General features: G+C 52.5%; 1 protein-coding gene across 3 annotated transcripts in view; it reads right to left on the bottom strand.

The window, feature by feature from the left end:
- The window catches only part of PHKA1 (phosphorylase kinase regulatory subunit alpha 1), an 88,692-nt gene that overhangs the window by 28,979 nt on the left and 38,186 nt on the right, over positions 1 to 21,527 (bottom strand). For all 3 annotated transcript variants that reach the window (XM_024199347.1, XM_024199390.1, XM_024199382.2), the window contains exons 17-19: positions 14,032 to 14,110; positions 12,155 to 12,330; positions 8,560 to 8,721 (exon numbers count right to left, since the gene is read on the bottom strand). In XM_024199347.1, coding sequence (XP_024055115.1) covers positions 8,560 to 8,721; positions 12,155 to 12,330; positions 14,032 to 14,110 — 417 coding nt within the window. The remainder of the gene's footprint in view (positions 1 to 8,559; positions 8,722 to 12,154; positions 12,331 to 14,031; positions 14,111 to 21,527) is intronic.

The raw sequence follows: 21,527 nt of genomic DNA, 5'->3' as shown, positions 1-21,527 counted from the left end.
GGGGGGGGGGGGGGGGGGGGGGGGGGGGGGGGGGCTATCAAGGGCTAGGGGTCAGTCACCGACTCAGGGAAGGTTTCCGGCTCCTCTTGTTGCACCAAGGAAGGGAGGATAGAACAGCATTGGGGGGTGCAGTGAGACAGAATCAAACTAAAACAGGGAGGGGTACAAGCGCATAGGAGGGGACATGGGCGCACGAGGGGAGGGGCTAATCAGGGCAAGGGGACCGCAGTGGGAAGGAGCAACCAGGCGGGAAATGGGGCAGAGGAACCACGGGGCTAGCTTCAGAGGCTGGGGCGGGTCAAACAAAGGCTGCAGAGGAAAAGGGCGGGGCAGGCAAACAAACTGGAGCTAGCGAGGGGCTGGGGCAAGGGGGAGGGGCAAAAGGCAGCCAGGGGCAAATGGGTAGGCAGCAGGGGCAAAGCTGGGGGCTTGCTGCAGGGGGGAGGGGGTCAGTCCAAAAGGCGGGGTACGTGCACCCACGTGCGTTTGTAACAAAAAGAAAGTCTTTGGAAGCTGGCTGCTGTATCAGGCCCAATGGTGGCAACAGGGCGTAGCAAGCCTAGGTGAGCAGCTGAAATCCCAGAGGCAGGAGCTCAAGGTAGATGGTAAGTAGCCAGTGGGGGTGGTGGAGGGGGCAATGATGATGGTGGTGGTGGGGAGGGGGGGGGGGGGGGACACAGATGGACCAGGGGGCAGGCTCTACGCCACACCTCCTGTGTCCCCACAAACACAGTCTAGATCCCCACCACAAGAGCACAGTTCAAAAGTTACTCAGTCCAGGAGGGCCCTCTCCACGGTGGTCTGTAGAATTCCTACGTGCCTCCCCACTGGCAGATGGTCCTCTTCTCCTCCTCAGGGCTCCAGCAGCTCCCCAGCAGCAAACGCAGCAGCTCCAGGTGGCAGTCTGGTGGCCAGCAAGAAAGACCCTTCTCAGGTGGTGGTCAATGGTGGTGGCATCCCCAGCAGCAGGAGCAATGGCTGGGGTCTCTCCCTCCCCTCCTCTGGGGAGTGGGCCAGCAGGCCCCCCCCCCAAGGGGCTGTAGCTGGAGCAGCAGCAACCAAGGGTGTGGGTGGGTCTAGCAGCCAGCCAGCAAGCAGGTAGCAGAGAAAGAGGAGGAGCAGCCCCCTTCCTCCCTCCAGGCCAGAGGGCTACAGGAGAGTGATCTATCAATCCCAGGTCAGACAGGTTTTCTGTTCCCTGAGTGACCAGAGCAGGGGCTGCACTAAAGTAATCAGGAACCTGCTAGAACTAGTTAAGGCAGGCAGGCTAATTAGGACACCTGGAGCCAATTAAGAAGAAGCTGCTAGAATCAATTAAGGCAGGCTAATCAGGGCACCTGGGTTTTAAAAGGAGCTCACTTCAGTTTGTGGTGAGAGTGTGAGGAACTGGAAGCAAGAGGCACATGGAGCCGAGAGTGAGAGGGTGTGCTGCTGGAGGACTGAGGAGCACAAGCGTTATCAGACACCAGGAGGAAGGTCCTGTGGTGAGAATAAGGAAGGTGTTTGGAGGAGGCTATGGGGAAATAGCACAGGGAGTTGTAGCTGTTATGCAGCTGTTACAGGAGGCACTATAGACAGCTGCAGTCCACAGGGCCCTGGGCTGGAACCCGGAGTAGAGGGCGGGCCTGGGTTCCCCCCAAACCTCCCAATTGACCTGGACTGTGGGTTCTTCTAGAGGGGAAGGTCTCTGGGCTGTTCCCCAACCCACATGATGAATCTCTGAGGCAAGAAAATCCGCCAATAAGCGCAGGACCCACCAAGATAGAGGAGGAACTTTGTCACACTGGCGTCAGGGGTGGAATCTTGGGGTGCACAGCGCAGCGGAAGAAGGAGAGTGATTTAAAGAAAAAAACCCACACACACAAAAAAAAGGGAGAGGGTTTTTTTTTTTCCCCCCACCACAATGGATGACGTAGTGCGGGCACTGATACAAGCTACGGCGGCCCAGCAGGAGGCTACCTGTGTCCAGGCAGCCGCCCAGCAGGAGGCAGTGTGGCTGCAGCAAGAGACTAATTGCCTGCTGATGGACCAGGCTGCTCAAGTCCGAGCTATGTTGCGGGAACTGGTAAATCAGGTAAAGTCCCTTACAGAGCTGAATCGTGGCCATGATGGGACGCGGCTCATGCGGGCCAGCCATTGGCTACAGAAAATGACACGGGAGGATGATGTAGAGGCATACCTTCTGGCCTTTGAGAGGACAGCCCTATGGGAGGCCTGGCCTCGAGATCAGTGGTCTGGCATCCTTGCCCCATTCCTGTGTGGGGAGGCCCAGAAGGCCTACCATGATCTGCCTGAAGAGGCTGCGGCAGACTATCCCCAGCTGAAAGCAGAGATCCTGGCCAGATCTGGGGTAACGACAGCAGTGCGGGCCCAGCAGTATCACGGTTGGAGGTACCAGGAAGACAAAACCCCGCAGTCCCAATTGTATGACCTCATCCATCTCGCACGAAAGTGGTTGCAAACAGAGTCCTGGAGTCCGGAAGAGATACTAGCGGTTCTGGTCATGGACCGATACATGAGGGGACTACCACCAGACCTTCGTGCCTGGGTAAGCCAGAACGAACCCTCCACCTATGACGAGGTTGTCACCCTGATAGAGAGGCGAAGGACAGCGAGGGAGCTGACCCGACCAGTTAAGGAAGAGGCACCTCGGGGTAAACTAGCAGCACCAAGCCCTAAAGTTTGGGTGACTGGGCCACCAGGAGGGCCCAGGTGGAAAAAGAGAGAGGCTGAAGGCCCATCAGAGGCCACAAAGAGTCAGAGCACTGAGGGAGAAGAGGATCGTGATGTTAGACTGCCCAAACCAAGAGACCGGGGAACGCCTAGGGCTCCATACAGATGTTATGCCTGCGGGGAGTGGGGACACATAGCTGCACAGTGTCCCAATGCTGAGAAGCCTATGCAGTGTAACCTGGGGAACTGGGCAGATCCATGCTCCCTAATCCACCTTGTGGGGGTCTCACTAACCCCACATATGTATACCAGACCAGTGAAACTAAATGGGGTAGGGACCACGGCACTGGTTGATTCGGGGAGTGCTATCACGCTTATCTCAGGGAAGCTCGTGAAGCGTAGTCAGCTGCTACAGGCTAAACGTACGGGGATAACATGTGTCCATGGGACAGTTAGTTACTACCCCACCATCCCACTAAAAATCGAGATCCAAGGGAACACTACTGAGGTAGCAGCAGGTGTAGTCCCTAAACTCCCATACCCGGTGCTCATAGGGAGGGACTTCCCAGGGTTTGGAAACTTACTCCCAGTAGGGGGATTGGAGAAAGATGGGGACCCTAAAATTGGTGAGGCATCCACAGCAGACTGTCAACCCCTAATCTTCTCTGAAATATCCCCAGATTTGTTCTCCACTCCCAGACAGGGTAGAAAGACAAAAAGGGAAAGAAGAGCAGCTAAGGCCTTGGGAACCCGAATACTGACCCAAAGCCAGAGGGTCGCTCTTGTAGGTAGGCGGACCCGCGCAGCTGAAAAGGAGGCCACGCAGGAGGGAGAAGCACCTGAGTCTGACCCCCACCCTAATGCTTCTGAACCAGTAGAGGCAACAGAGACTGGGCCCCTAGATCTTGGGCAGATTAGCCCCGGGAGAGGAAATTTTGGACGAGGCCAGGCAGAAGACCCAAGGTATGACAACATTAGGAAGGAGGTGACTGAAATAGATGGGGGTCCCCATGGAAGGGAAAACCCAGGGACCAGGACCCTACTTCATAATGAAGAAGGATCTCTTATACTGGGTTGCACCAGTACAGGGGCAGAAGGTAGAGCAGATTCTAGTACCTCAAACACCAGAACGCTGTATTAAGTCTTGCTCATAGTCATCTTTTTGGGGGGCATTTGGGGGTAGAGAAGACCCTGGCACGAGTCCTACAATGGTTCTTCTGGCCTGGAGTACATGAAGAAGTGGGGAGATACTGTGCCTCCTGCCTGGAGTGTCAGCTGCACAGTCCCCGTCCCCACTTGAGGGCACCGACCTAGTGGGACCCCTGGAGAAGACGGCTCGGGGCCACCAATATATACTTGTTGTTTTGGACTATGCTACTCGCTACCCAGAAGCCGTCCCCCTGCGGAACACGGCCTCTAAAACTATAGCCAAAGAGCTGGTGGGGAACTTTGCCCGAATGGGGCTACTGAAGGAGATCTTAACCAACCAAGGAACCCCATTTATGTCGAAGCTAATGAGGGACCTCTGTACGCTGCTCCATATACATACCCTGAGAACTTTGGTCTACCATCCGCAGACTGATGGGTTGGTAGAAAGGTTTAACCGAACCCTCAAGGCTATGATAAGGAAGGTGGTAAGTTGGGATGGGAAGGATTGGGACACCCTACTACCATACCTTATGTTCGCTATCCGGGAGGTACCTCAGGCCTCAACTGGGTTTTCCCCCGTCGAGTTATTATACGGGCGTCACCCCCGTGGCATACTAGATATCGCCAAAGAGATCTGGGAAGAGGAACCCAATGAGGGGAGAAATATAATAGAGCATTTAATGCAGATGCGAGACCGGATAGCCCGGGTTACCCCTATTGTACGGGAACATTTGGAGAAGGCACAGGAGGCCCAGCGAACCCATTACAATTGCCAGGCAAAAGTGCGACTGTTCCAACCAGGGGATCGGGTTATGGTGTTGGTACCCACGGCAGAAAGCAAGCTTCTGGCCCAATGCCAGGGGCCCTATGAGGTGATTGAACCCGTGGGGGAAGTAACCTACAAGGTGTGGCAGCCAGGATGCAGAAAACAAGAACAGATTTATCACGTTAACCTTCTGAAACCCTGGCGTGCACAAGAGGCATGAACAACGGTCCAAAAAGACCAAACCCAGGAAAACAAGCCTTCCAAACAGGTGAGAGTGTCTCCCGATTTAACACCAGACCAGAAGAATGAGGTGTCTGAGATGATCTTCCGGAACCAAGATGTGTTCTCGACAAAACTGGGTCGAACAACCGAGACATATCACCACATTGTCACGAACCCTGGGGCCAGAGTAACAATGAGGCCCTATCGGGTGCCAGCGGCAAAAAGGGAGGAAATAAAAGCAGAAGTAAAAAAAATGCTGGAGTTGGGGATCATCGAAGAATCCCACAGTCAGTGGTCCAGCCCAATCGTGCTGGTGCCCAAACCTGATGGCACCACAAGATTTTGCAACGACTTCCAGCGACTAAACGAAGTATCCCAGTTCAACGCGTACCCCATACCTCGCATAGATGAGCTAGTGGACCGTCTGGGTAATGCCCGGTACTTGACTACCCTAGACTTGACAAAGGGGTACTGGCAGATTCCCCTTGCAGAAGACGCAAAGGAAAAGACTGCGTTCTCTACACCAGAGGGTCTTTTTCAATATACTGTCCTCCCTTTTGGACTACATGGGGCCCCAGCTACCTTCCAGCGCCTCATGGACAAGCTATTACGCCCACATAACAGTTATGCTGCTGCCTACTTGGACGATGTGGTCATTCATACCCCAGACTGGGAAACCCACCTGGAGAAGGTGGAGGCAGTCCTAGATACCTTCAGGCAAGCTGGCCTTACAGCAAACCCTGCCAAGTGCACTGTAGGGTTTACAGAGGCCAAATATCTTGGCTACATTGTGGGAAAAGGTCTGGTAAAACCCCAAGTGAGCAAGTTAGAGGCCATCCAAAATTGGCCCCGACCAAGTCGCAAGAAACAAGTCCGGGCGTTTCTAGGTGTGGTGGGGTATTACCGATGATTTATCCCCCATTTTGCCACGAGGGCAAGCCCCCTGACAGACCTAGTGAAAGCCCGTGGACCTGATCTGGTGAGATGGTCTGATGCAGCAGAGGAAGCATTCACAGACCTACGAACTGCCCTCTGCAGTAACCCCGTACTGATAGCCCGATTTCACCAAGGAGTTTATCCTGCAGACGGATGCATCGGAAGTAGGGTTGGGGGCCTTTCTATCACAGATGGTCGGGGAGGAGGAACACCCAATTCTATACCTCAGTCGGAAACTCCTTCCAAGGGAACAAAAATATGCAGTGGTGGAAAGAGAATGCCTCGCTGTAAAATGGGCCATGGAAACATTGCGCTACTACCTGCTCAGGCGCAGATTTGTCCTCGTGACCGACCATGCCCCTCTTCAATGGATGCAGCGGAACAAGGAGAAGAACACAAGGGTGACCAGATGGTTCTTATCCCTCCAACCTTTCCAGTTCTGTGTGCAACACAGAGCAGGGAGCCGTCATGGCAATGCTGATGGCTTGTCACGTGTGCACTGTCTGGTGTCCCAAGCTGCCCAACCCCTTGGCGTTGAGCAGGGGGGAGGGATATGTACAGACCCAGACCAGTGGGGTACAGGAGTCTGGTAGAGGGCAAATATACTGGTCATTGGAGGAGTAGTTTTCTGTTCCCTGAGTGACCAGAGCAGGGGCTGCACTAGAGTAATCAGGAACCTGCTAGAACTAGTTAAGGCAGGCTAATTAGGACACCTGGAGCCAATTAAGAAGCTGCTAGAATCAATTAAGGCAGGCTAATCAGGGCACCTGGGTTTTAAAAGGAGCTCACTTCAGTTTGTGGTGAGAGTGTGAGGAGCTGGGAGCAAGAGGCACAAAGAGGGTGTGCTGCTGGAGGACGGAGGAGCACAAGCGTTATCAGACACCAGGAGGAAGGTCCTGTGGTGAGAATAAGGAAGGTGTTTGGAGGAGGCCATGGGGAAGTAGCCCAGGGAGTTGTAGCTGTCATGCAGCTGTTACAGGAGGCACTATAGACAGCTGCAGTCCACAGGGCCCTGGGCTGGAATCTGGAGTAGAGGGCGGGCCCGGGTTCCCCCCAAACCTCCCAATTGACCTGGACTGTGGGTTCTTCCAGAGGGGAAGGTCTCTGGGCTGTTCCCCAACCCACATGGTGAATCTCTGAGGCAAGAAAATCCGCCAATAAGCGCAGGACCCACCAAGATAGAGGAGGAACTTTGTCACAAGCATTTCTATGCACGATTCCAGTGTCTTGCACAGCTCCGCCATGCTGTTTGTATGCTGGTGTCATCCATGCACTACCCCTGCACTTCTGCAGCGTGAGAACTCCAGAATGTGCCATAGGAGCACTGCCATTTCAGGGTGAGAACTTTCTGAACAAGCCAAAAAGTGGCAAAGACCTTTGGCTCCCCACGTGAAATTTGGGTTTGCCCCAGCCAAGGCAGGATTGCTCCTTGTGGCCTGTTCATGAGTGTCTGTTGCAGGCACTGATCACCCTGCCACAGGAGGCACCAGGCTGCGAACATCCTTCCTGTCTCAGCCATACATAACAACAACCAGCCCTGTAACGCTAACGGACAGAGAAAGTCACTGCTACAGGAGAACTCAAAGCTCAGGTACCGTGCTCCACACTCACTTGGACAGTGTTGCTCTGGCTGTTCAGGCTCCTCCCGTGTACACATCTTTAACTAGCTCACAGCTTCAGCCCTATGACTTACATAGACACAGATATGGTAGAGGTTGGCCCAATGCCCTGGGCTTCTCAGGAAGCCAGGTAAAGCCAATAGCTTCCCAGCTAAAATTAAACTATGCTACATCAGTGGGGCTGCATGACAGACACCAGGCTGCACAGCATGGCGATGGAGGGAGCCAATGGAACACGGGGGAAAGATTGGAAAATGCAGCTGTCCCATTTCTAACTCTGAATCCATCCTGCCTGCTCACCTCTCATTCACCTCCCCCCCCCGCGCCATTACATCACCTCTTCCCTGCTGCTCAGTGCCCTTTGCTCACCCTGAGTCCCAGAGCTCCTTTGCCACCTCCCCTGCCCATGCTTCTGTCAGACACTAACACTTGGTGAATAGATATAACGAGCTACAGAAATGCCAACAGCCAGATCTGCCGTGAGACGGGGAACAGTCACTTCCCCCTCTAATCTGGGGAGAATAACGAGGAAGGGTAAGTATTCTGACCAAGGCCACAGAGGAAGTCAGTGTCAGAGTCAGGACTGGAAGGCAGGTATCCACTGGACCACGCTAGCACACATCTGAGCTGCCCCTCCTTGTGGGGAGAGGTCTCAGTGACTGCTCAGCAGAGGAGCCAGGGCCAGCACTACCACCTGGGCTACTTCGCCCCCCTCACCACCCCTTGTGGGTCTTGGTGTTCCCTCCATAATCAACAAGGCTGTGAAGCCTGCAGCCATTGGCCTAGGGAAAGCTCTGGGGGGCTGGGAAGGGAGCCCCAGGGAGAGTTTCACTTCTTCACAGCTGTGCTGTAGTACAGGCTGGGCTAGAATCTTCACTTCCAGGGACACCAGGGAGGAAAGATTCACCGTGGTACTGACCCTCTCTAAGGGCTGGCTCTCCCAGGGCCTGCCATGCCACACCACTCCTCAACATACCTCGTGCCTGAAATGCCACCCCTGCTGCTCCAGAGGCTGCCTGTCGTGCCAACCTGCCCCAGAGCAAGGGGTGGGAATACCTCCATTGGTGGTGGAGGCACCCCACCTCCCAGTGAGTCACCTGGGGCCTAGAGCTTGGCTCTGCAGAGAGGAAGAGTCCATGCATGACCCCAGCCACATGGCTGCTCCCCGGGGACAGCGCCTGGTGTGTTACTCACTCTGTACGTGCAGCTCTTTGGCCTGGGACACCAGGGACATGAGGTCACGAGTGGTGTGCACTGCGGCTCGGAAGCGATGCAGCCCTCCCTTCTGGGCAGCCTTGGGAGCTGTGTGCTCCAAAAGGTGATCTAAATACTGAGCCACTTCATCACAAACGTCAGCTGGAAGAGCAGGCAGAAGAGAGGGATTTAGTCACTTTATGCCTAAGCTCCCCTGGGTTTTCCTTGTTGTGGGAGAACTCCACGTTACCAGCACACTGGAGGCAACGGGAGAAGGCGCAGTCTCTCTACACGATGCAGCAACAGCATGCCTGGCTCGCTCACTAGGCAGACATAGGTACAGCACCAACAGCAGCCTCGGAGAGCAGTTCCTGTATCGGACATGGTTCCTAGTTCCTCCACTCCACACCTTGCAATGCCTGCCATCAATCCAGTCCTCAGAAACCCAACCTCCAACTCCAGCAGTGCTATCTGTCCCTTTGGTCCTGCTGCTGTTCTCCTTTCTGATGCGGGGCAGGGCAGTCAACTGTAGCACACACACATACCAAAGTGAAATCCCTCAACTAAATCAATCTGGGCTTCGCCAGCCCCCTCCCCTGGCTGCATGTGATCCTAGTGAGAACCCAAAGGAAGCCTAGTTTATCCATCATCTGGGAAATGAGATGGCGCCTTTCACTGGGTTAGCCCAAGTATTTCAGGTGCATACTTTTATGCTGTTTCTAAAAGCAAGAGCAGTATCCATTTAAAAGACAACACCACATTAAATCAATTCAGCACATCTCAAGCAGCCAGCATAATTCAACCCTAGCTGCTCCAGGGAACAGCACATGTAGAGTTACTGAGATCACAGTGGGGTTAAGTACAGTCATGACCATGCTCCTTGGTTCCACTTCATACGCTTCTCCAGCCTGGCTCTTGGTGAACAGAGCGCTGCATTCATTAGGCTCCTGCCGGGGGTCACCAATATCATTCATATCTCCTTTCTTTATATTAAAATAAATGAACTCAAACCCTGCAAGACTCACACAAAGCAAGTCTGCTGGGCCCCGTGGCCCCCAGCCTTGACGTTTCCCATTGGTTTGATACATCCCCTTGTTACTACTTCTCTGCACCCAGACTGAGTTCTTCTGAGCAGGGACTGTCTCTTCCTAGTTGTGCGAGACTCAGCACAGAAGGGCCCTGATGGGACACAAAATGCTATTTCTTATTATGAATAAATTATTTCTAATACATAATCGAGAACCATTAGACAAAGTTTGCCTCCAAGCCATCACAGGTGAGAATGGAAACCCCCTTCCCTTCATCCACCTCTTTTCTATTCCACTAGCTCTGCACTCTACCATCTCCCGCCTGGAGTCAAAACCCAAATAGCCCTGGCAACTGCTGGATCCATGATCTCCTTGCTGCCTGCCCACAGCCCAGGATTAGCAGTAACCAAGATATCAAACAAGTCTGGTGTGGAGTGGAAAGGGCTTATATGCACTTAGACTCCTGGCCTGTCCTACGCCTTCTATGATGGCTAGCTGAACACCTCCCCCACCCTGGCATTACCACCACACTGTTAGCAGAACCAGTACCGCATCAAAGCCTTATTGCGTTGCACAGCGGGCCGAGAGGCTGCAACACAAAGACAACTTGTGCATTGCCTCACATGGAAGCACATTGCTGATAGGGCTCTCTCAAGAGTTCACCTCAGATGTTTTCGACACACTCAAGCCACAGTGAAGTGAGCCTGTAGTGTGATTTACATCACTTGCCTACACAGTCACATGCATGCAGCCGTGCTCTCTCTCGCTCTCTGCGGCAGCAATTGAACATCTGTGGATGGCAGGGTCTGGGTCTTTGCAGATGAGGAGTGACAGATTGCTAGTCCATGCAGTACCAAAGTCAGTTATTAGCCATGCAACATGGAGAACACCATACAGATTTCCAGTATAGTGCACATGAATGAATTGCAGCACTCTGCCTCCTGCAGGAGAACATTTATAGTATAACATAATATAGATGGATTCTATGTAAATGCAATGCCGTCAGGATGAAGGCCATGACAGTTTCATGCAAAGGTCATGCTGGAACACCCTTGCTTCAACTGTGCATGAGCATGGCCATACAGCTTTCATGTGAACAGTTACTCTAGAGCACACACACCTTCATTCGATTTCCTGTACAAACAGTCTAGCCAGTATTGGGGTCTGGGCGTCCATACAGGCAGAGGTGTTTCAGCATCTGCCCTGTGTTCAGGTCTGAATGGGGCACTTCCCTAGCACCCTAGCTAGCAAGCATCTGTATGGGCTTTCAGACAGGGGCTCTTTGCAATAGCCATAAGCAGAGCCGCCACTCAGAGATACAGTGCAGGGGATTATCAATCATCTTATGTGGGGCTATGAGATGCTGCAGAAGGCATCTGGACTGTAGCCTTGATATCTGGGAAGCTTCAGGAGCACTCTTCTTTTCTGCTGCCTCAAGAGGTTCCAGTTAAAAGAGCACATTTGGCCAGAGCAGAGGCTACAACTTAAGCCTACAGCTGCTGCATACAGGCACAGACACAGGCACCTTGCCTATAAGATGCAGGCATCACAGCAAAAGGAAATCTAGATTAGCAGCATGTGCGCCAAAAAAATGCAAAAGGAGAACTTACAAGGAAAACCCTATGCCAAGTCCAGAGCAGGGATACCAGCTATCTGGGAGTGAGGGTGGAGATGCAATAGCAAGCTGGTTACAGGCAGTTAATGGTCTAAATGGGTTAGCGGATGAGTCGAGAGAATAGAGGAGAGTTAAGGAATGGGATTGGGACAGACACTTGGTTATGAGAGATCTTTGCAAACAGGAGATCAAAGACAACATCACGGGAGAGGAAACAACCAACCTCAGCCAGCTACACTGGCCCAACCTGGGAGGAAGAACAGGACACCCTTTGCCTTTAGGGCCGGGAGGGTGGTGGTATTTTCTGTAACAGGGCAACAGATTGCTCTCGCCTGGCTCCATATCAGGACATACGGCCCAAGAGACCAGAGCCCTGACTCAGCAAAGTACTTAAGACCTAAAGTCTTACAAATTTTCCCATAAAACTAACACCTTGGACTCCACATGGAGCTAGAAAACGTTCACTTTCATCAGTTCTTAAAGCCTTCCTTCCAGACTATTTAATGTACCATCTCTTCCTAAAGATATCCCAGGATTTTAAACAGGTCCTTTCCAGGTTCTTTCCAATACAGATGCTAATGTGCAACGTCACCCTCTGTATTTTCCCGGCACTGGGCCTAAAGCAGAGAGTCAAATTCCTTAGCTTCCAATCAGAACTTCCTCCCCTTGTACTTGGCTTTTGCCTGCCACACCCACAAAAGCAGAGACTCAATGTCCAGGCCAGTGATCCACCTAGCCCTCAATCCTCCTAACACCACAGTCATGTTAGAGAGACATGGTTAATTGGTGGAGGGATCAAGGGAGAACAAAACCAAGGTGGAAATCCAAGTACACTAAAGTTACTGAGGCTCCCTGCTGAGAGCCTCAGAGTTAATTGGTTTATTGATAAGCATGGCACTCCTGAGCACAGCCTATTCCAGCGCATCAAGGTCACCAACCCCTTCCTCCTTACCATCATCCGCTAATTGAAAGCCATGCAGCCACTCCTCGGGATTGAGCTCACTGTAGCTGTCAATGCTGAGCCCGTAATCATCAGCATAGAGCTTACCCTCTGGCCCGGGATCCATGAAGCTGAGGTGTGTGCAACATGAAGTTGTCAGGAACTCAGACAGCTTACCCGTTTGGGTCCTGGGCAAGACAGAGAGGAGAGGTCAGATCAGAAGTACCATGGGCTTGTTCTGCTAGCTTTGCATCAGGCTGAGGACCCAATGGGGCCAATGGAACTGTAGTGTACTGGCTAACATGTGTCCACACGCACTGCCCGCTACTGGCTGGAACGTCAGACTGCTCAGTGAGCCCTAGACCGCTACAGCCCTCAATGGGGATATTGTGCAATATTGTGACCATCATCAAGTGTGATTTGACCTTAGATCTCTTAAGGGCCAAACCTTTAATGGTTTTAACCTTTATCAGGAGCGCCTGCAGGCCTGGAGAAGCAATAAACGAAAACCCATCCAGCACTGCATGTTTCTTTTGCGTCCGACAGTGACCCAGCTAAGCAAGGGGGATGCAAACAAGCATAGGGAGCCATGCTGACTTCTGCTTAGAAATTCAGGGGCGGGAGAGGGAGAGTCAGAAGAAAGGCCACTGGGGAAAGATATCCACAGCCACCAAAGCAGAATGGGACAGAGATTGATGGACAGAGTTATTGGGAGGTCAGAACACTACACAAAAGCAGATGCAGAGTTAGAACCTCTTTCTCTTTCCAGCTAAGAGTGCGAATGTCTCTTTAAACCTCTATTACATGGCACACTGCTAAGGCAGCACTTCGGCCACAGCCACCCCCTCCAGCTTGGAACTTCAGAAAGAGGGAGGAATGCCTGAGAGTCTACCTGAAATCACCTTGCAAATAAGCATGAACCAGGTAACGTAATGCCTCTTGGTGGGTTCTTGGCGGTAGGGGTGAAACTTGGGACCTCTGTACCTAGATGTACCGCCCTCTCCTGCCTGAGCTAAGAGCCAGCTCTGGTAGCTCAATGACTGTAGTAGACTTATACACCTTTTTGATCCAGCCACTAGAGGGGGACAAAGCACCTAGACATGGCCAAAACTGGACTATGGGACCAGACATGGGGTGAGAACAGAGGGCAGGTCCCGTAGGTCACTCAGGGACCAACGGGGAAATTTTTAGAGAATTTTTCTTTTTTGCAGTATACAAACCCAACCCCCAAAGCTATTCACCCCCATGCATAGTACTTCCTTCCCTATGCAGTTCCATGATATCTACCTCGGCTATTTATAAAACGCCCACCACTGCAATATCAAAGTATTGGACACTAGGAATGGGAATAAGGGTTTGTAGGGTTAGGTCATGGCACTGTGATCTGGAGCAAGACTGCGCAGTGCTTTGCAGGTTCCCAGCTGATGCATTGGTCTATGTCCCTGTACAGACTTTGTAACTGAAGGTTTAGTAAAAACACCTCCTGTTGCAAAACACTTCAAATCCCCTTCTCTGGGACCCCTTCTGCCCATGGGTAGGAGTAGCACGCCTCCTCCCCACCGTGCCCCGAGCTGAACAGGGTAAAATAGGGCCTCTCTTTGAACTGAAAGGTATGCCAAACCCAACCACTTTGCCCCTAGGGCTTTAAAGGCCTTGGATTACCCAGAGGGGGGAATGAGGGACAAGGTTACTACCAAGTAGGAATGCTCAAACATGTCACCATGAGGGGAGATTGCTGGGCATTTATTAAGCTGAGACTGCATCTCCTCAGATCAGAGCTGGCTGGCAATGCTTTGCCACAGGAGCATTCCTGCAAACCCTGCTTCACACGGTCCTTGGAGCACATCAGCCGGTGGGTACACGCTATGGGAACAGAAGCTCTTGCTTACCTCGCCCCACCAAAATACCCGTCCTGCAGCTTCCTCAGCATTGCCAGTACCGTGGGGTGGATGCTGGTTCCAGTTTCATCTGTCACAGACAGAGAGATACCGGCCATGAGAATGACTCAAGGGAGACACATTCATTTAGAATCTCACTGCAATCCAGACAGGGCATTTTGTTTTATAGCATTTATGATTCTCTCCAACCACTGGAAGGACAACTCCACGAAGACCCCTCCTGCATGCCCAACAAACACAGACTTTCCCCCGCCTCCCTGTTATTCTAAAAAAATGGCTTCCCTGGTCACCCAAAGACCTAACTGTTGTGTTGGGACACAAAACATGGCTACACTATAAACTTAAATCAATTAGCCTATGCTAGGTCAAATTACAGCCCAGCTCACATCCACACTACCCTCCGTCGGTCATTGTTGCATGTCCTCACCAGGAGTGCTTCCACCTTCTTAAGAGGGGCGGCGGGGGTGGGAGGGGCGCTGAGAGCCTGGGCGCTCAACTCCACGCACAGCTCCTCTCTGGGCAGCCCCCCATCCATCCCAGGGTGACAGCCTGAGCTGTGAGGTGGACTTTGTCAATTTCACAGCTCCAGCACAGAACCCTGAAATTGACAAGAATGACAGCCAACACCCAATGGAAGTAACACAGCGTTTACAGGGACACTGTGTCGTCCTAATAACATCGACATAAGCCCTACACCGCTTGTGGAGATTGAGTTATGTCAGTGTAGTAGGGCACGTACATGTAGTAGGGCACATAGATCAACGCAAGCTGCTTTACGTCAACCTAACTCTAGTTTAGGTCAGGTCACAGTCTTATTTTGTAGCATAGACCAGGCCTAAAGAGGCTCCCCTTCGCTCTTTAGCAGGCTGCCTTCCATTGAAGCACCAAGCAGTAACAAGGTAATTTAACATCCATGACACACCCAGCCAGGACTTCTTGGGAGTCCCAGGCATAAGCAGTTGTGTGCTGTGCTAGGCCTGGCCTATACCCTCGTGTGGGGCTCAGAGTGATAGTCAACCCACTGCAGTTTACCACCCATGCAGTGGCAAGATACATAGTGAAAGAGACAGAGGCCTAGTCTACACTACGAGTTTAGGTCGACTTTAGCAGCGTTAAATCGAATTAAGCCTGGACACGTTCACACGACGAAGCCCTTTCTTTCGACTTAAAGGGCCCTTTAAACCGGTTTCTTTACTCCACCTCCGACGAGGGGATTAGCGATAAAATCGGCCTTATTGGGTCGGAATTGGGGTAGTGTGGACGGAATTCAACATTATTGGCCTCCGGGAGCTATCCCACAGTGCTTCATTGTGACCGCTCTGGACAGCATTCTCAACTCAGATGCACTGACCAGGTAGACAGGAAAAACCCCGCGAACGTTTGAATTTCATTTCCTGTTTGCTCAGCGTGTAGAGCACAGGTGACCACGCAGAGCTCATCAGCACAGGTAACCGTGATGGAGTCCCAGGATCGCAAAAGAGCTCCATCATGGACCGAACGGGAGGTACAGGATCTGCTCGCCATATGGGGAGATGAATCAGTGCTAGCTGAACTCCATAGCAGTAAACGAAATGGCAAAATATTAGAAAAGGTCTCCAAGGCCATGAAGGACAGAGGCCATAACAGGGACGCACAGCAGTGCCGCGTGAAAATTAAGGAACTAAGGCAAGCCTACCACAAAGCCAGAGAAGCAAACGGAAGGTCCAGGGCAGAGCCGCAAACATGCCGCTTCTACGCGGAGCTGCATGCCATTCTAGGGGGTGCAGCCACCACTACCCCAACCGTGTGCTATGACTCCCTCACTGGAGAAACACACAGGGAAGCTGGTTCAGGGTACGAGGAAGATGAGGATGGAGATAATGTAGATAGCTCACAGCAGCAAGGAAGCGGAGAAACCGGTTTCCCCAACAGCCAGGATATGTTTATCACCCTGGACCTGGAACCAGTAACCCCTGAACTCACCCAAGCCGTGCTCCCAGACCCTGAGGGCACACAGGGGACCTCTGGTGAGTGTACCTTTGTAAATATTACACATGGTTTAAAAGCAAGCGTGTTTAATGATTAATGATTAATTTGCCCTGGCAATCGCGGCCAGTACAGCTACTGGAAAAGTCTGTTAACGTGTATGGGGATGGAGCGGAAATCCTCCAGGGACATCTCCAGAAAGCTCTCCTTCATGTACTCCCAAAGCCTTTGCAAAAGGTTTCTGGGGAGGGCTGCCTTATCCCGTCCGCCATGGTAGGACACTTTACCACGCCAGGCCAGTAGCACGTAGTCTGGAATCATTGCATAACAAAGCATGGCACCGTATGGTCCCGGTGTTTGCTGGCATGCAGACAACATCCATTCCTTATCGCTCTTTGTTATCCTCAGGAGAGTGATATCATTCACAGTCACCTGGTTGAAATGGGGCGATTTTATTAAGGGGACATTCAGAGGTGCCCGTTCCTGCTCTGCTGAACAGAAATGTTCCCCGCTGTTAGCCATGCGGTGGGGGGAAGGGTGAAGTGATCATCCCAGAGAATTGGGTGTGGGGGGGGAGGGGGGTTAGTTGGGTTTGTGCTACATGTTAACCCGGAAACCGCAGCCCCTCCTTTTACATTGCAAACCCATTTTAAATGGCCAACCCAATGGGTGCTTGAAATAGGAAATGAGGGCGCTGCTGTTTGAAACCATTCCCACTTGTTAAGAAGGTTAAAAAAGCCAAAAGACTGTGGCTTACCATGGCTGCCTGCAAGCCGAATTCTGTTGCCTGGCACTGCGTGAGTGATCTCTCACACCAAACCGGCAGGCCCTCAATATAAGAGGAAAAATGCGACCTTGTAACGAAAGCACGTGCTGTGTAATGTGAACAGGAAAATTTAATGTGAAAGAGTGTACCCATTGTTCTCTAAAATGTGTCTTTTTTAACCACCTCTCCCTTCTCCTCCACCAGCTGCAAATGTTTCTCCTTCACAGAGGCTAGTGAAGATTGGAAGGAGAAAACGGCGGACGCGGGATGATATGTTCACGGAGCTCCAGATGTCCTCCAACGCTGACAGAGCACAGCAGAATGCGTGGAGGCAGTCAATGTCAGACTACAGAAAAGCACAGTATGAATGAGAGGAGAGGTGGCGGGCTGAATCGCGGGATGAACAGAGCAAGTGGCGGGCTGAAGAGGATAGGTGGCGTCAGCTTGCAGACAGAAGGCAAGAGTCGATGCTCCGGCTGCTGGAGCATCAAACTGATATGCTCCAGCGTATGGTTGAGCTACAGGAAAGGCAGCAGGAGCAGAGACAGCCGCTACAGCCCCTGTGTAACCAACAGCCCTCCTCCCCAAGTTCCATAGCCTCCTCACCCAGACGCCCAAGAACACAGTGGGGGGGCCTCCGGCCACCCAGTCACTCCACCCCAGATGATTGCCTGAGCATCAGAAGGCTGGCCTTCAATAAGAGTTAAAGTTTTAAACTGCAGTGTGTCTTTTTCCTTCCCTCCTCCCACACCCATCCCGGACTACCTTGGCAATTATCCCCCTAGTTGTGTGATGAATTAATAAAGAATGCATGAATGTGAAGTAACAATGACTTTATTGCCTCTGCAAGCGGTGCTCGAAGGGGGGAGGGGAGGGTAGGGTGGTTGGTTTACAGGGAAGTAGAGTGAACCGGGTGGGGGGGGCGGAGGGTTCATCAAGGAGAAACAAACAGAAATTTCACACCGTAGCCTGGCCAGTCACAAAACTTGTTTTCAAAGCTTCTCTGATGCGCACCGCGCCCTGCTGTGCTCTTCTAACCGCCCTGGTGTCTGGCTGCGCGTAATCAGTGGCCAGGCGATTTGCCTCAACCTCTCACCCCGCCATAAATGTCTCCCCCTTACTCTCACAGATATTGTGGAGCGCACAGCAAGCAGCAATAACAATGGGGATATTCTTTTCGCTGAGGTCTGAGCGAGTCAGTAAGCTGCGCTGGCGCGCTTTTAAATGTCCAAATGCACATTCCACCACCATTCGGCACTTGCTCAGCCTGTAGTTGAACAGGTCCTGACTACTGTCCAGGCTGCCTGTGTACGGCTTCATGAGCCATGGCATTAAGGGGTAGGCTGGGTCCCCAAGGATCACGATAGGCATTTCAACATCCCCAACGGTTATTTTCTGGTCCGGGAAGAAAGTCCCTTCCTCCAGCTTTCGAAACAGACCAGAGTGCCTGAAGACGCGAGCATCATGTACCTTTCCCGGCCATCCCACGTTGATGTTGGTGAAACGTCCCTTGTGATCCACCAGGGCTTGCAGCAGCATTGAAAAGTACCCCTTGCGGTTTATGTACTCGGTGGCTTGGTGCTCCGGTGACAAGATAGGGATATGGGTTCCGTCTATCGCCCCACCACAGTTTGGGAATCCCATTGCAGCAAAGCCATCCACTATGGCCTGCACGTTTCCCAGAGTCACTACCCTTGATATCACCAGGTCTTTCAGTGCCCTGGCAACTTGGATCACAGCAGCCCCCACAGTAGATTTGCTCACTCCAAATTGATTCCCGACTGACCGGTAGCTGTCTGGCGTTGCAAGCTTCCACAGGGCTATCGCCACTCGCTTCTCAACTGTGAGCGCTGCTCTCATCCTGCTATTCTGGCACTTCAGGGCAGGGGAAAGCAAGTCACAAGGTTCCATGAAAGTGCCCTTATGCATGCGAAAGTTTCGCAGCCACTGGGAATCGTCCCACATCTGCAGCACGATGCGGTCCCACCAGTCTGTGCTTGTTTCCCGGGCCCAGAATCGGCGTTCCACGGCATGAACCTGCCCCAGTAACACCATGATTTCCACATTGCTGGGGCCTGTGCCTTGTGAGAGGTCTATGTCCATGTCAATTTCCTCATCACTCTCGTCGCCGCGCTGCAATCGCCTCCTCGGCTGGTCCTGGTTTTGCTTTGGCATGTCCTGGCTCTGCATATACTGCAGGACAATGCGCGTGGTGTTCATAGTGCTCATAATTGCCACGGTGATCTGAGCGGGCTCCATGATCCCAGTGCTATGGCGTCTGGTCTGAAAAAAGGCGCGAAACTAGTATCTGACGGACCGGGGGAGGGAGGGAGGAAGGGAGGGAGGGGCGAGTGATGACATGGCGTACAGGTACAGGGAATTAAAATCAACAAAGGTGGCTGTGCATCAGGGAGAAACACAAACAACTGTCACACAGAATGGCCCCCCCCAAAGATTGAACTCAAAACCCTGGGTTTAGCAGGCCGTTGATTTCACGGAGGGAGGGGGAAGCAAATGAATACAGAACAAATCTATTTTTTACATCTTAAGCTGGCAGACGACGGTGCAGCATGACTGATAGCCCTCGGCATCTTCTGGGTGCTTGGCAGAAAATACTGGGCGCTTGGCAGAAAATAGCATACTACGACTGATAGCCATCATCATCAAGACAGTTCGCTAGGACTGAGCATGTCTGCCCAGGTGCCCATGATTGACAGCCACTGCAATACGATGACGATGGATACCAATCGTAATATACCGTCTTCTACCAAAAGGCAAGGGGCTGCTGCTGTGTGCAATGCAGCCCCACGTCTGCCAGCACCCAGATCGCCGATGAAGGCTACCAGTCATACTGCACCGTTTACTGCCAAAAGGCAATTAGCTGCTGCTGTGTAGCAATGCAGTACCACGTCTGCCGGCACCCAGAGGACATATGGTGACGGTGAGCTGAGCTGAGCGGGCTCCATGCTTGGCATGGTATGTTGTCTGCACAGGTAACCCAGGTAAAAAGGCGCGAATCGATTGTCTGCCGTTGCGCTGATGGAGGGGGAGGTGCCTGACGACATGTACCCAGAACCCCCTGCGACACTGTTTTGCATCATTCAGGCATTGGGATCTCAACCCAGAATTCCAATGGGTGGCGGAGACTGCGGGAACTGTGGGATAGCTACCCACAGTGCAACACTCCGGAAGTCGACGCTAGCCTTGGTACTGTGGACGTGGTCCGCCGAATTAATGCACTTAGAGCATTTTATGTGGGGACACACACAATCGACTGTATAAAACCGATATCTATAAAACCGGCTTCTATAAATTCGACCTAATTTCGTAGTGTAGACATACCCTTAGACATTTTCATATATCGATGATGAGGATGTAAGCCCTCATGCTTCTCAGCATTAACCAATCACTAAGGCTAGGAAGGCACTTCAGTTATGGCAGGTTATTCTATAGTTGTCTGTCAAGTTTTCTTGCACGACCTGTGAAGCAGATGGCATTGAAGCCAGGATACTGGCTGAGCCATTCCTAGTTCTTCTACAGAACTACAGGCTTCCAAAGGGCTTTTTTTTTTTTTTTTTTTGCACCAAGTCACCTTCCCAGCTGCTCTACAGAGACCTCCAAGAGGGCAGCCAGAAAGCCTCTCATTAAGGGACTGAGTGATGGGAATGAGCTTGAACATCAATAGCAGACAGAGAGAGAGAGAAATTAACAGAGTGGGTGAGAGCAAAGGTGACTCAGGAGATGGTTCATCCTGTCCTTAGATCAGGGGTAGGCAACCTTTCAGAAGTGGTGTGCCGAGTCTTCATTTATTTACTTTAATTTAAGGTTTCGTGTGCCGGTAATACATTTTAACGTTTTTTAGAAGGTCTCTCTCTCTAAGTCTATATATTATATAACTAAACTATTGTTGTATGTAAAGTAAACAAGGTTTTCAAAATATTTAAGAAGCTTCAATTAAAATTAAATTAAAATGCTGATCTTACGCCACCAGCCTGCTCAGCTCGCTGCCAGCCTGGCGTTCTGTTCACCTAGGCCAGCAGCGGGCTGAGTGGGGCCTGACCTCTGATGCCCCCCACACCCCAGAAGGGTGGGTGTGGGGGGCTTCAGAGGTCAGGGCAGAGGGCTGGGGGTGTGTGGAGGTGCAGGGCAGAAGGCTGGGGGTGTGGGGGGCTTCAGAGGTCAGGGCAGAGGGCTGGGGGTGTGTGGAGGTGCATGGCAGAGGGCTAGGGTTGTGGGGTGGGTCAGGGCAGAGGGCTGGGTGTTGGGGGGGAGGGCAGAGAGCTGGAGTGTGTGTGGAGGTGCAGGGCAGAAGGCTGGGTGTGGGGGGGTTCAGGGCAGAGGGCTGGGGTGCTCAGCTCGTGGGGGTGCTCGCTCCCAGCCCCCTGCCCTGAGCGGCTCATGGCAGGGGGCTGGAAGAGATATGCCCTGTTCCACCCCCTTCCCCAAGGCCCCGTCCCTACCTCTTCTCTGCCTCCTTTACCCAGAGCCGGCTTTAGCAAGGGGCCGCGGGCTGCCGCGTGCTGGCTGGAGCTCCGGCATGGCCACAGGGCTTTTGCAGAGCAGCGAGCACGCTGCCATTTCTCCCCCCTCCCTTTGCAAGTGCCGGCGCAGGGAAGGAGAGGAGGAGGGGCAGGAAAGCAGGCTGCACCACGGCTGGGGGAAGAAGCGGGGGAGGGAGGGAGCTTGGCTGCTGCAGGACGAAGCTTCTGCCTCCTGCCCCAGCAGGGGAGAGTGGTGGGCGGGGGGGGGGGGGCTG

Source organism: Terrapene carolina, unplaced genomic scaffold (assembly GCF_002925995.2).
Source record: "Terrapene carolina triunguis isolate 2854851 unplaced genomic scaffold, T_m_triunguis-2.0 Scaffold172, whole genome shotgun sequence".
Classification (NCBI taxonomy): Eukaryota; Metazoa; Chordata; order Testudines; family Emydidae; genus Terrapene; species Terrapene triunguis.
This window is presented reverse-complemented; position numbering and strand designations above follow the sequence as displayed.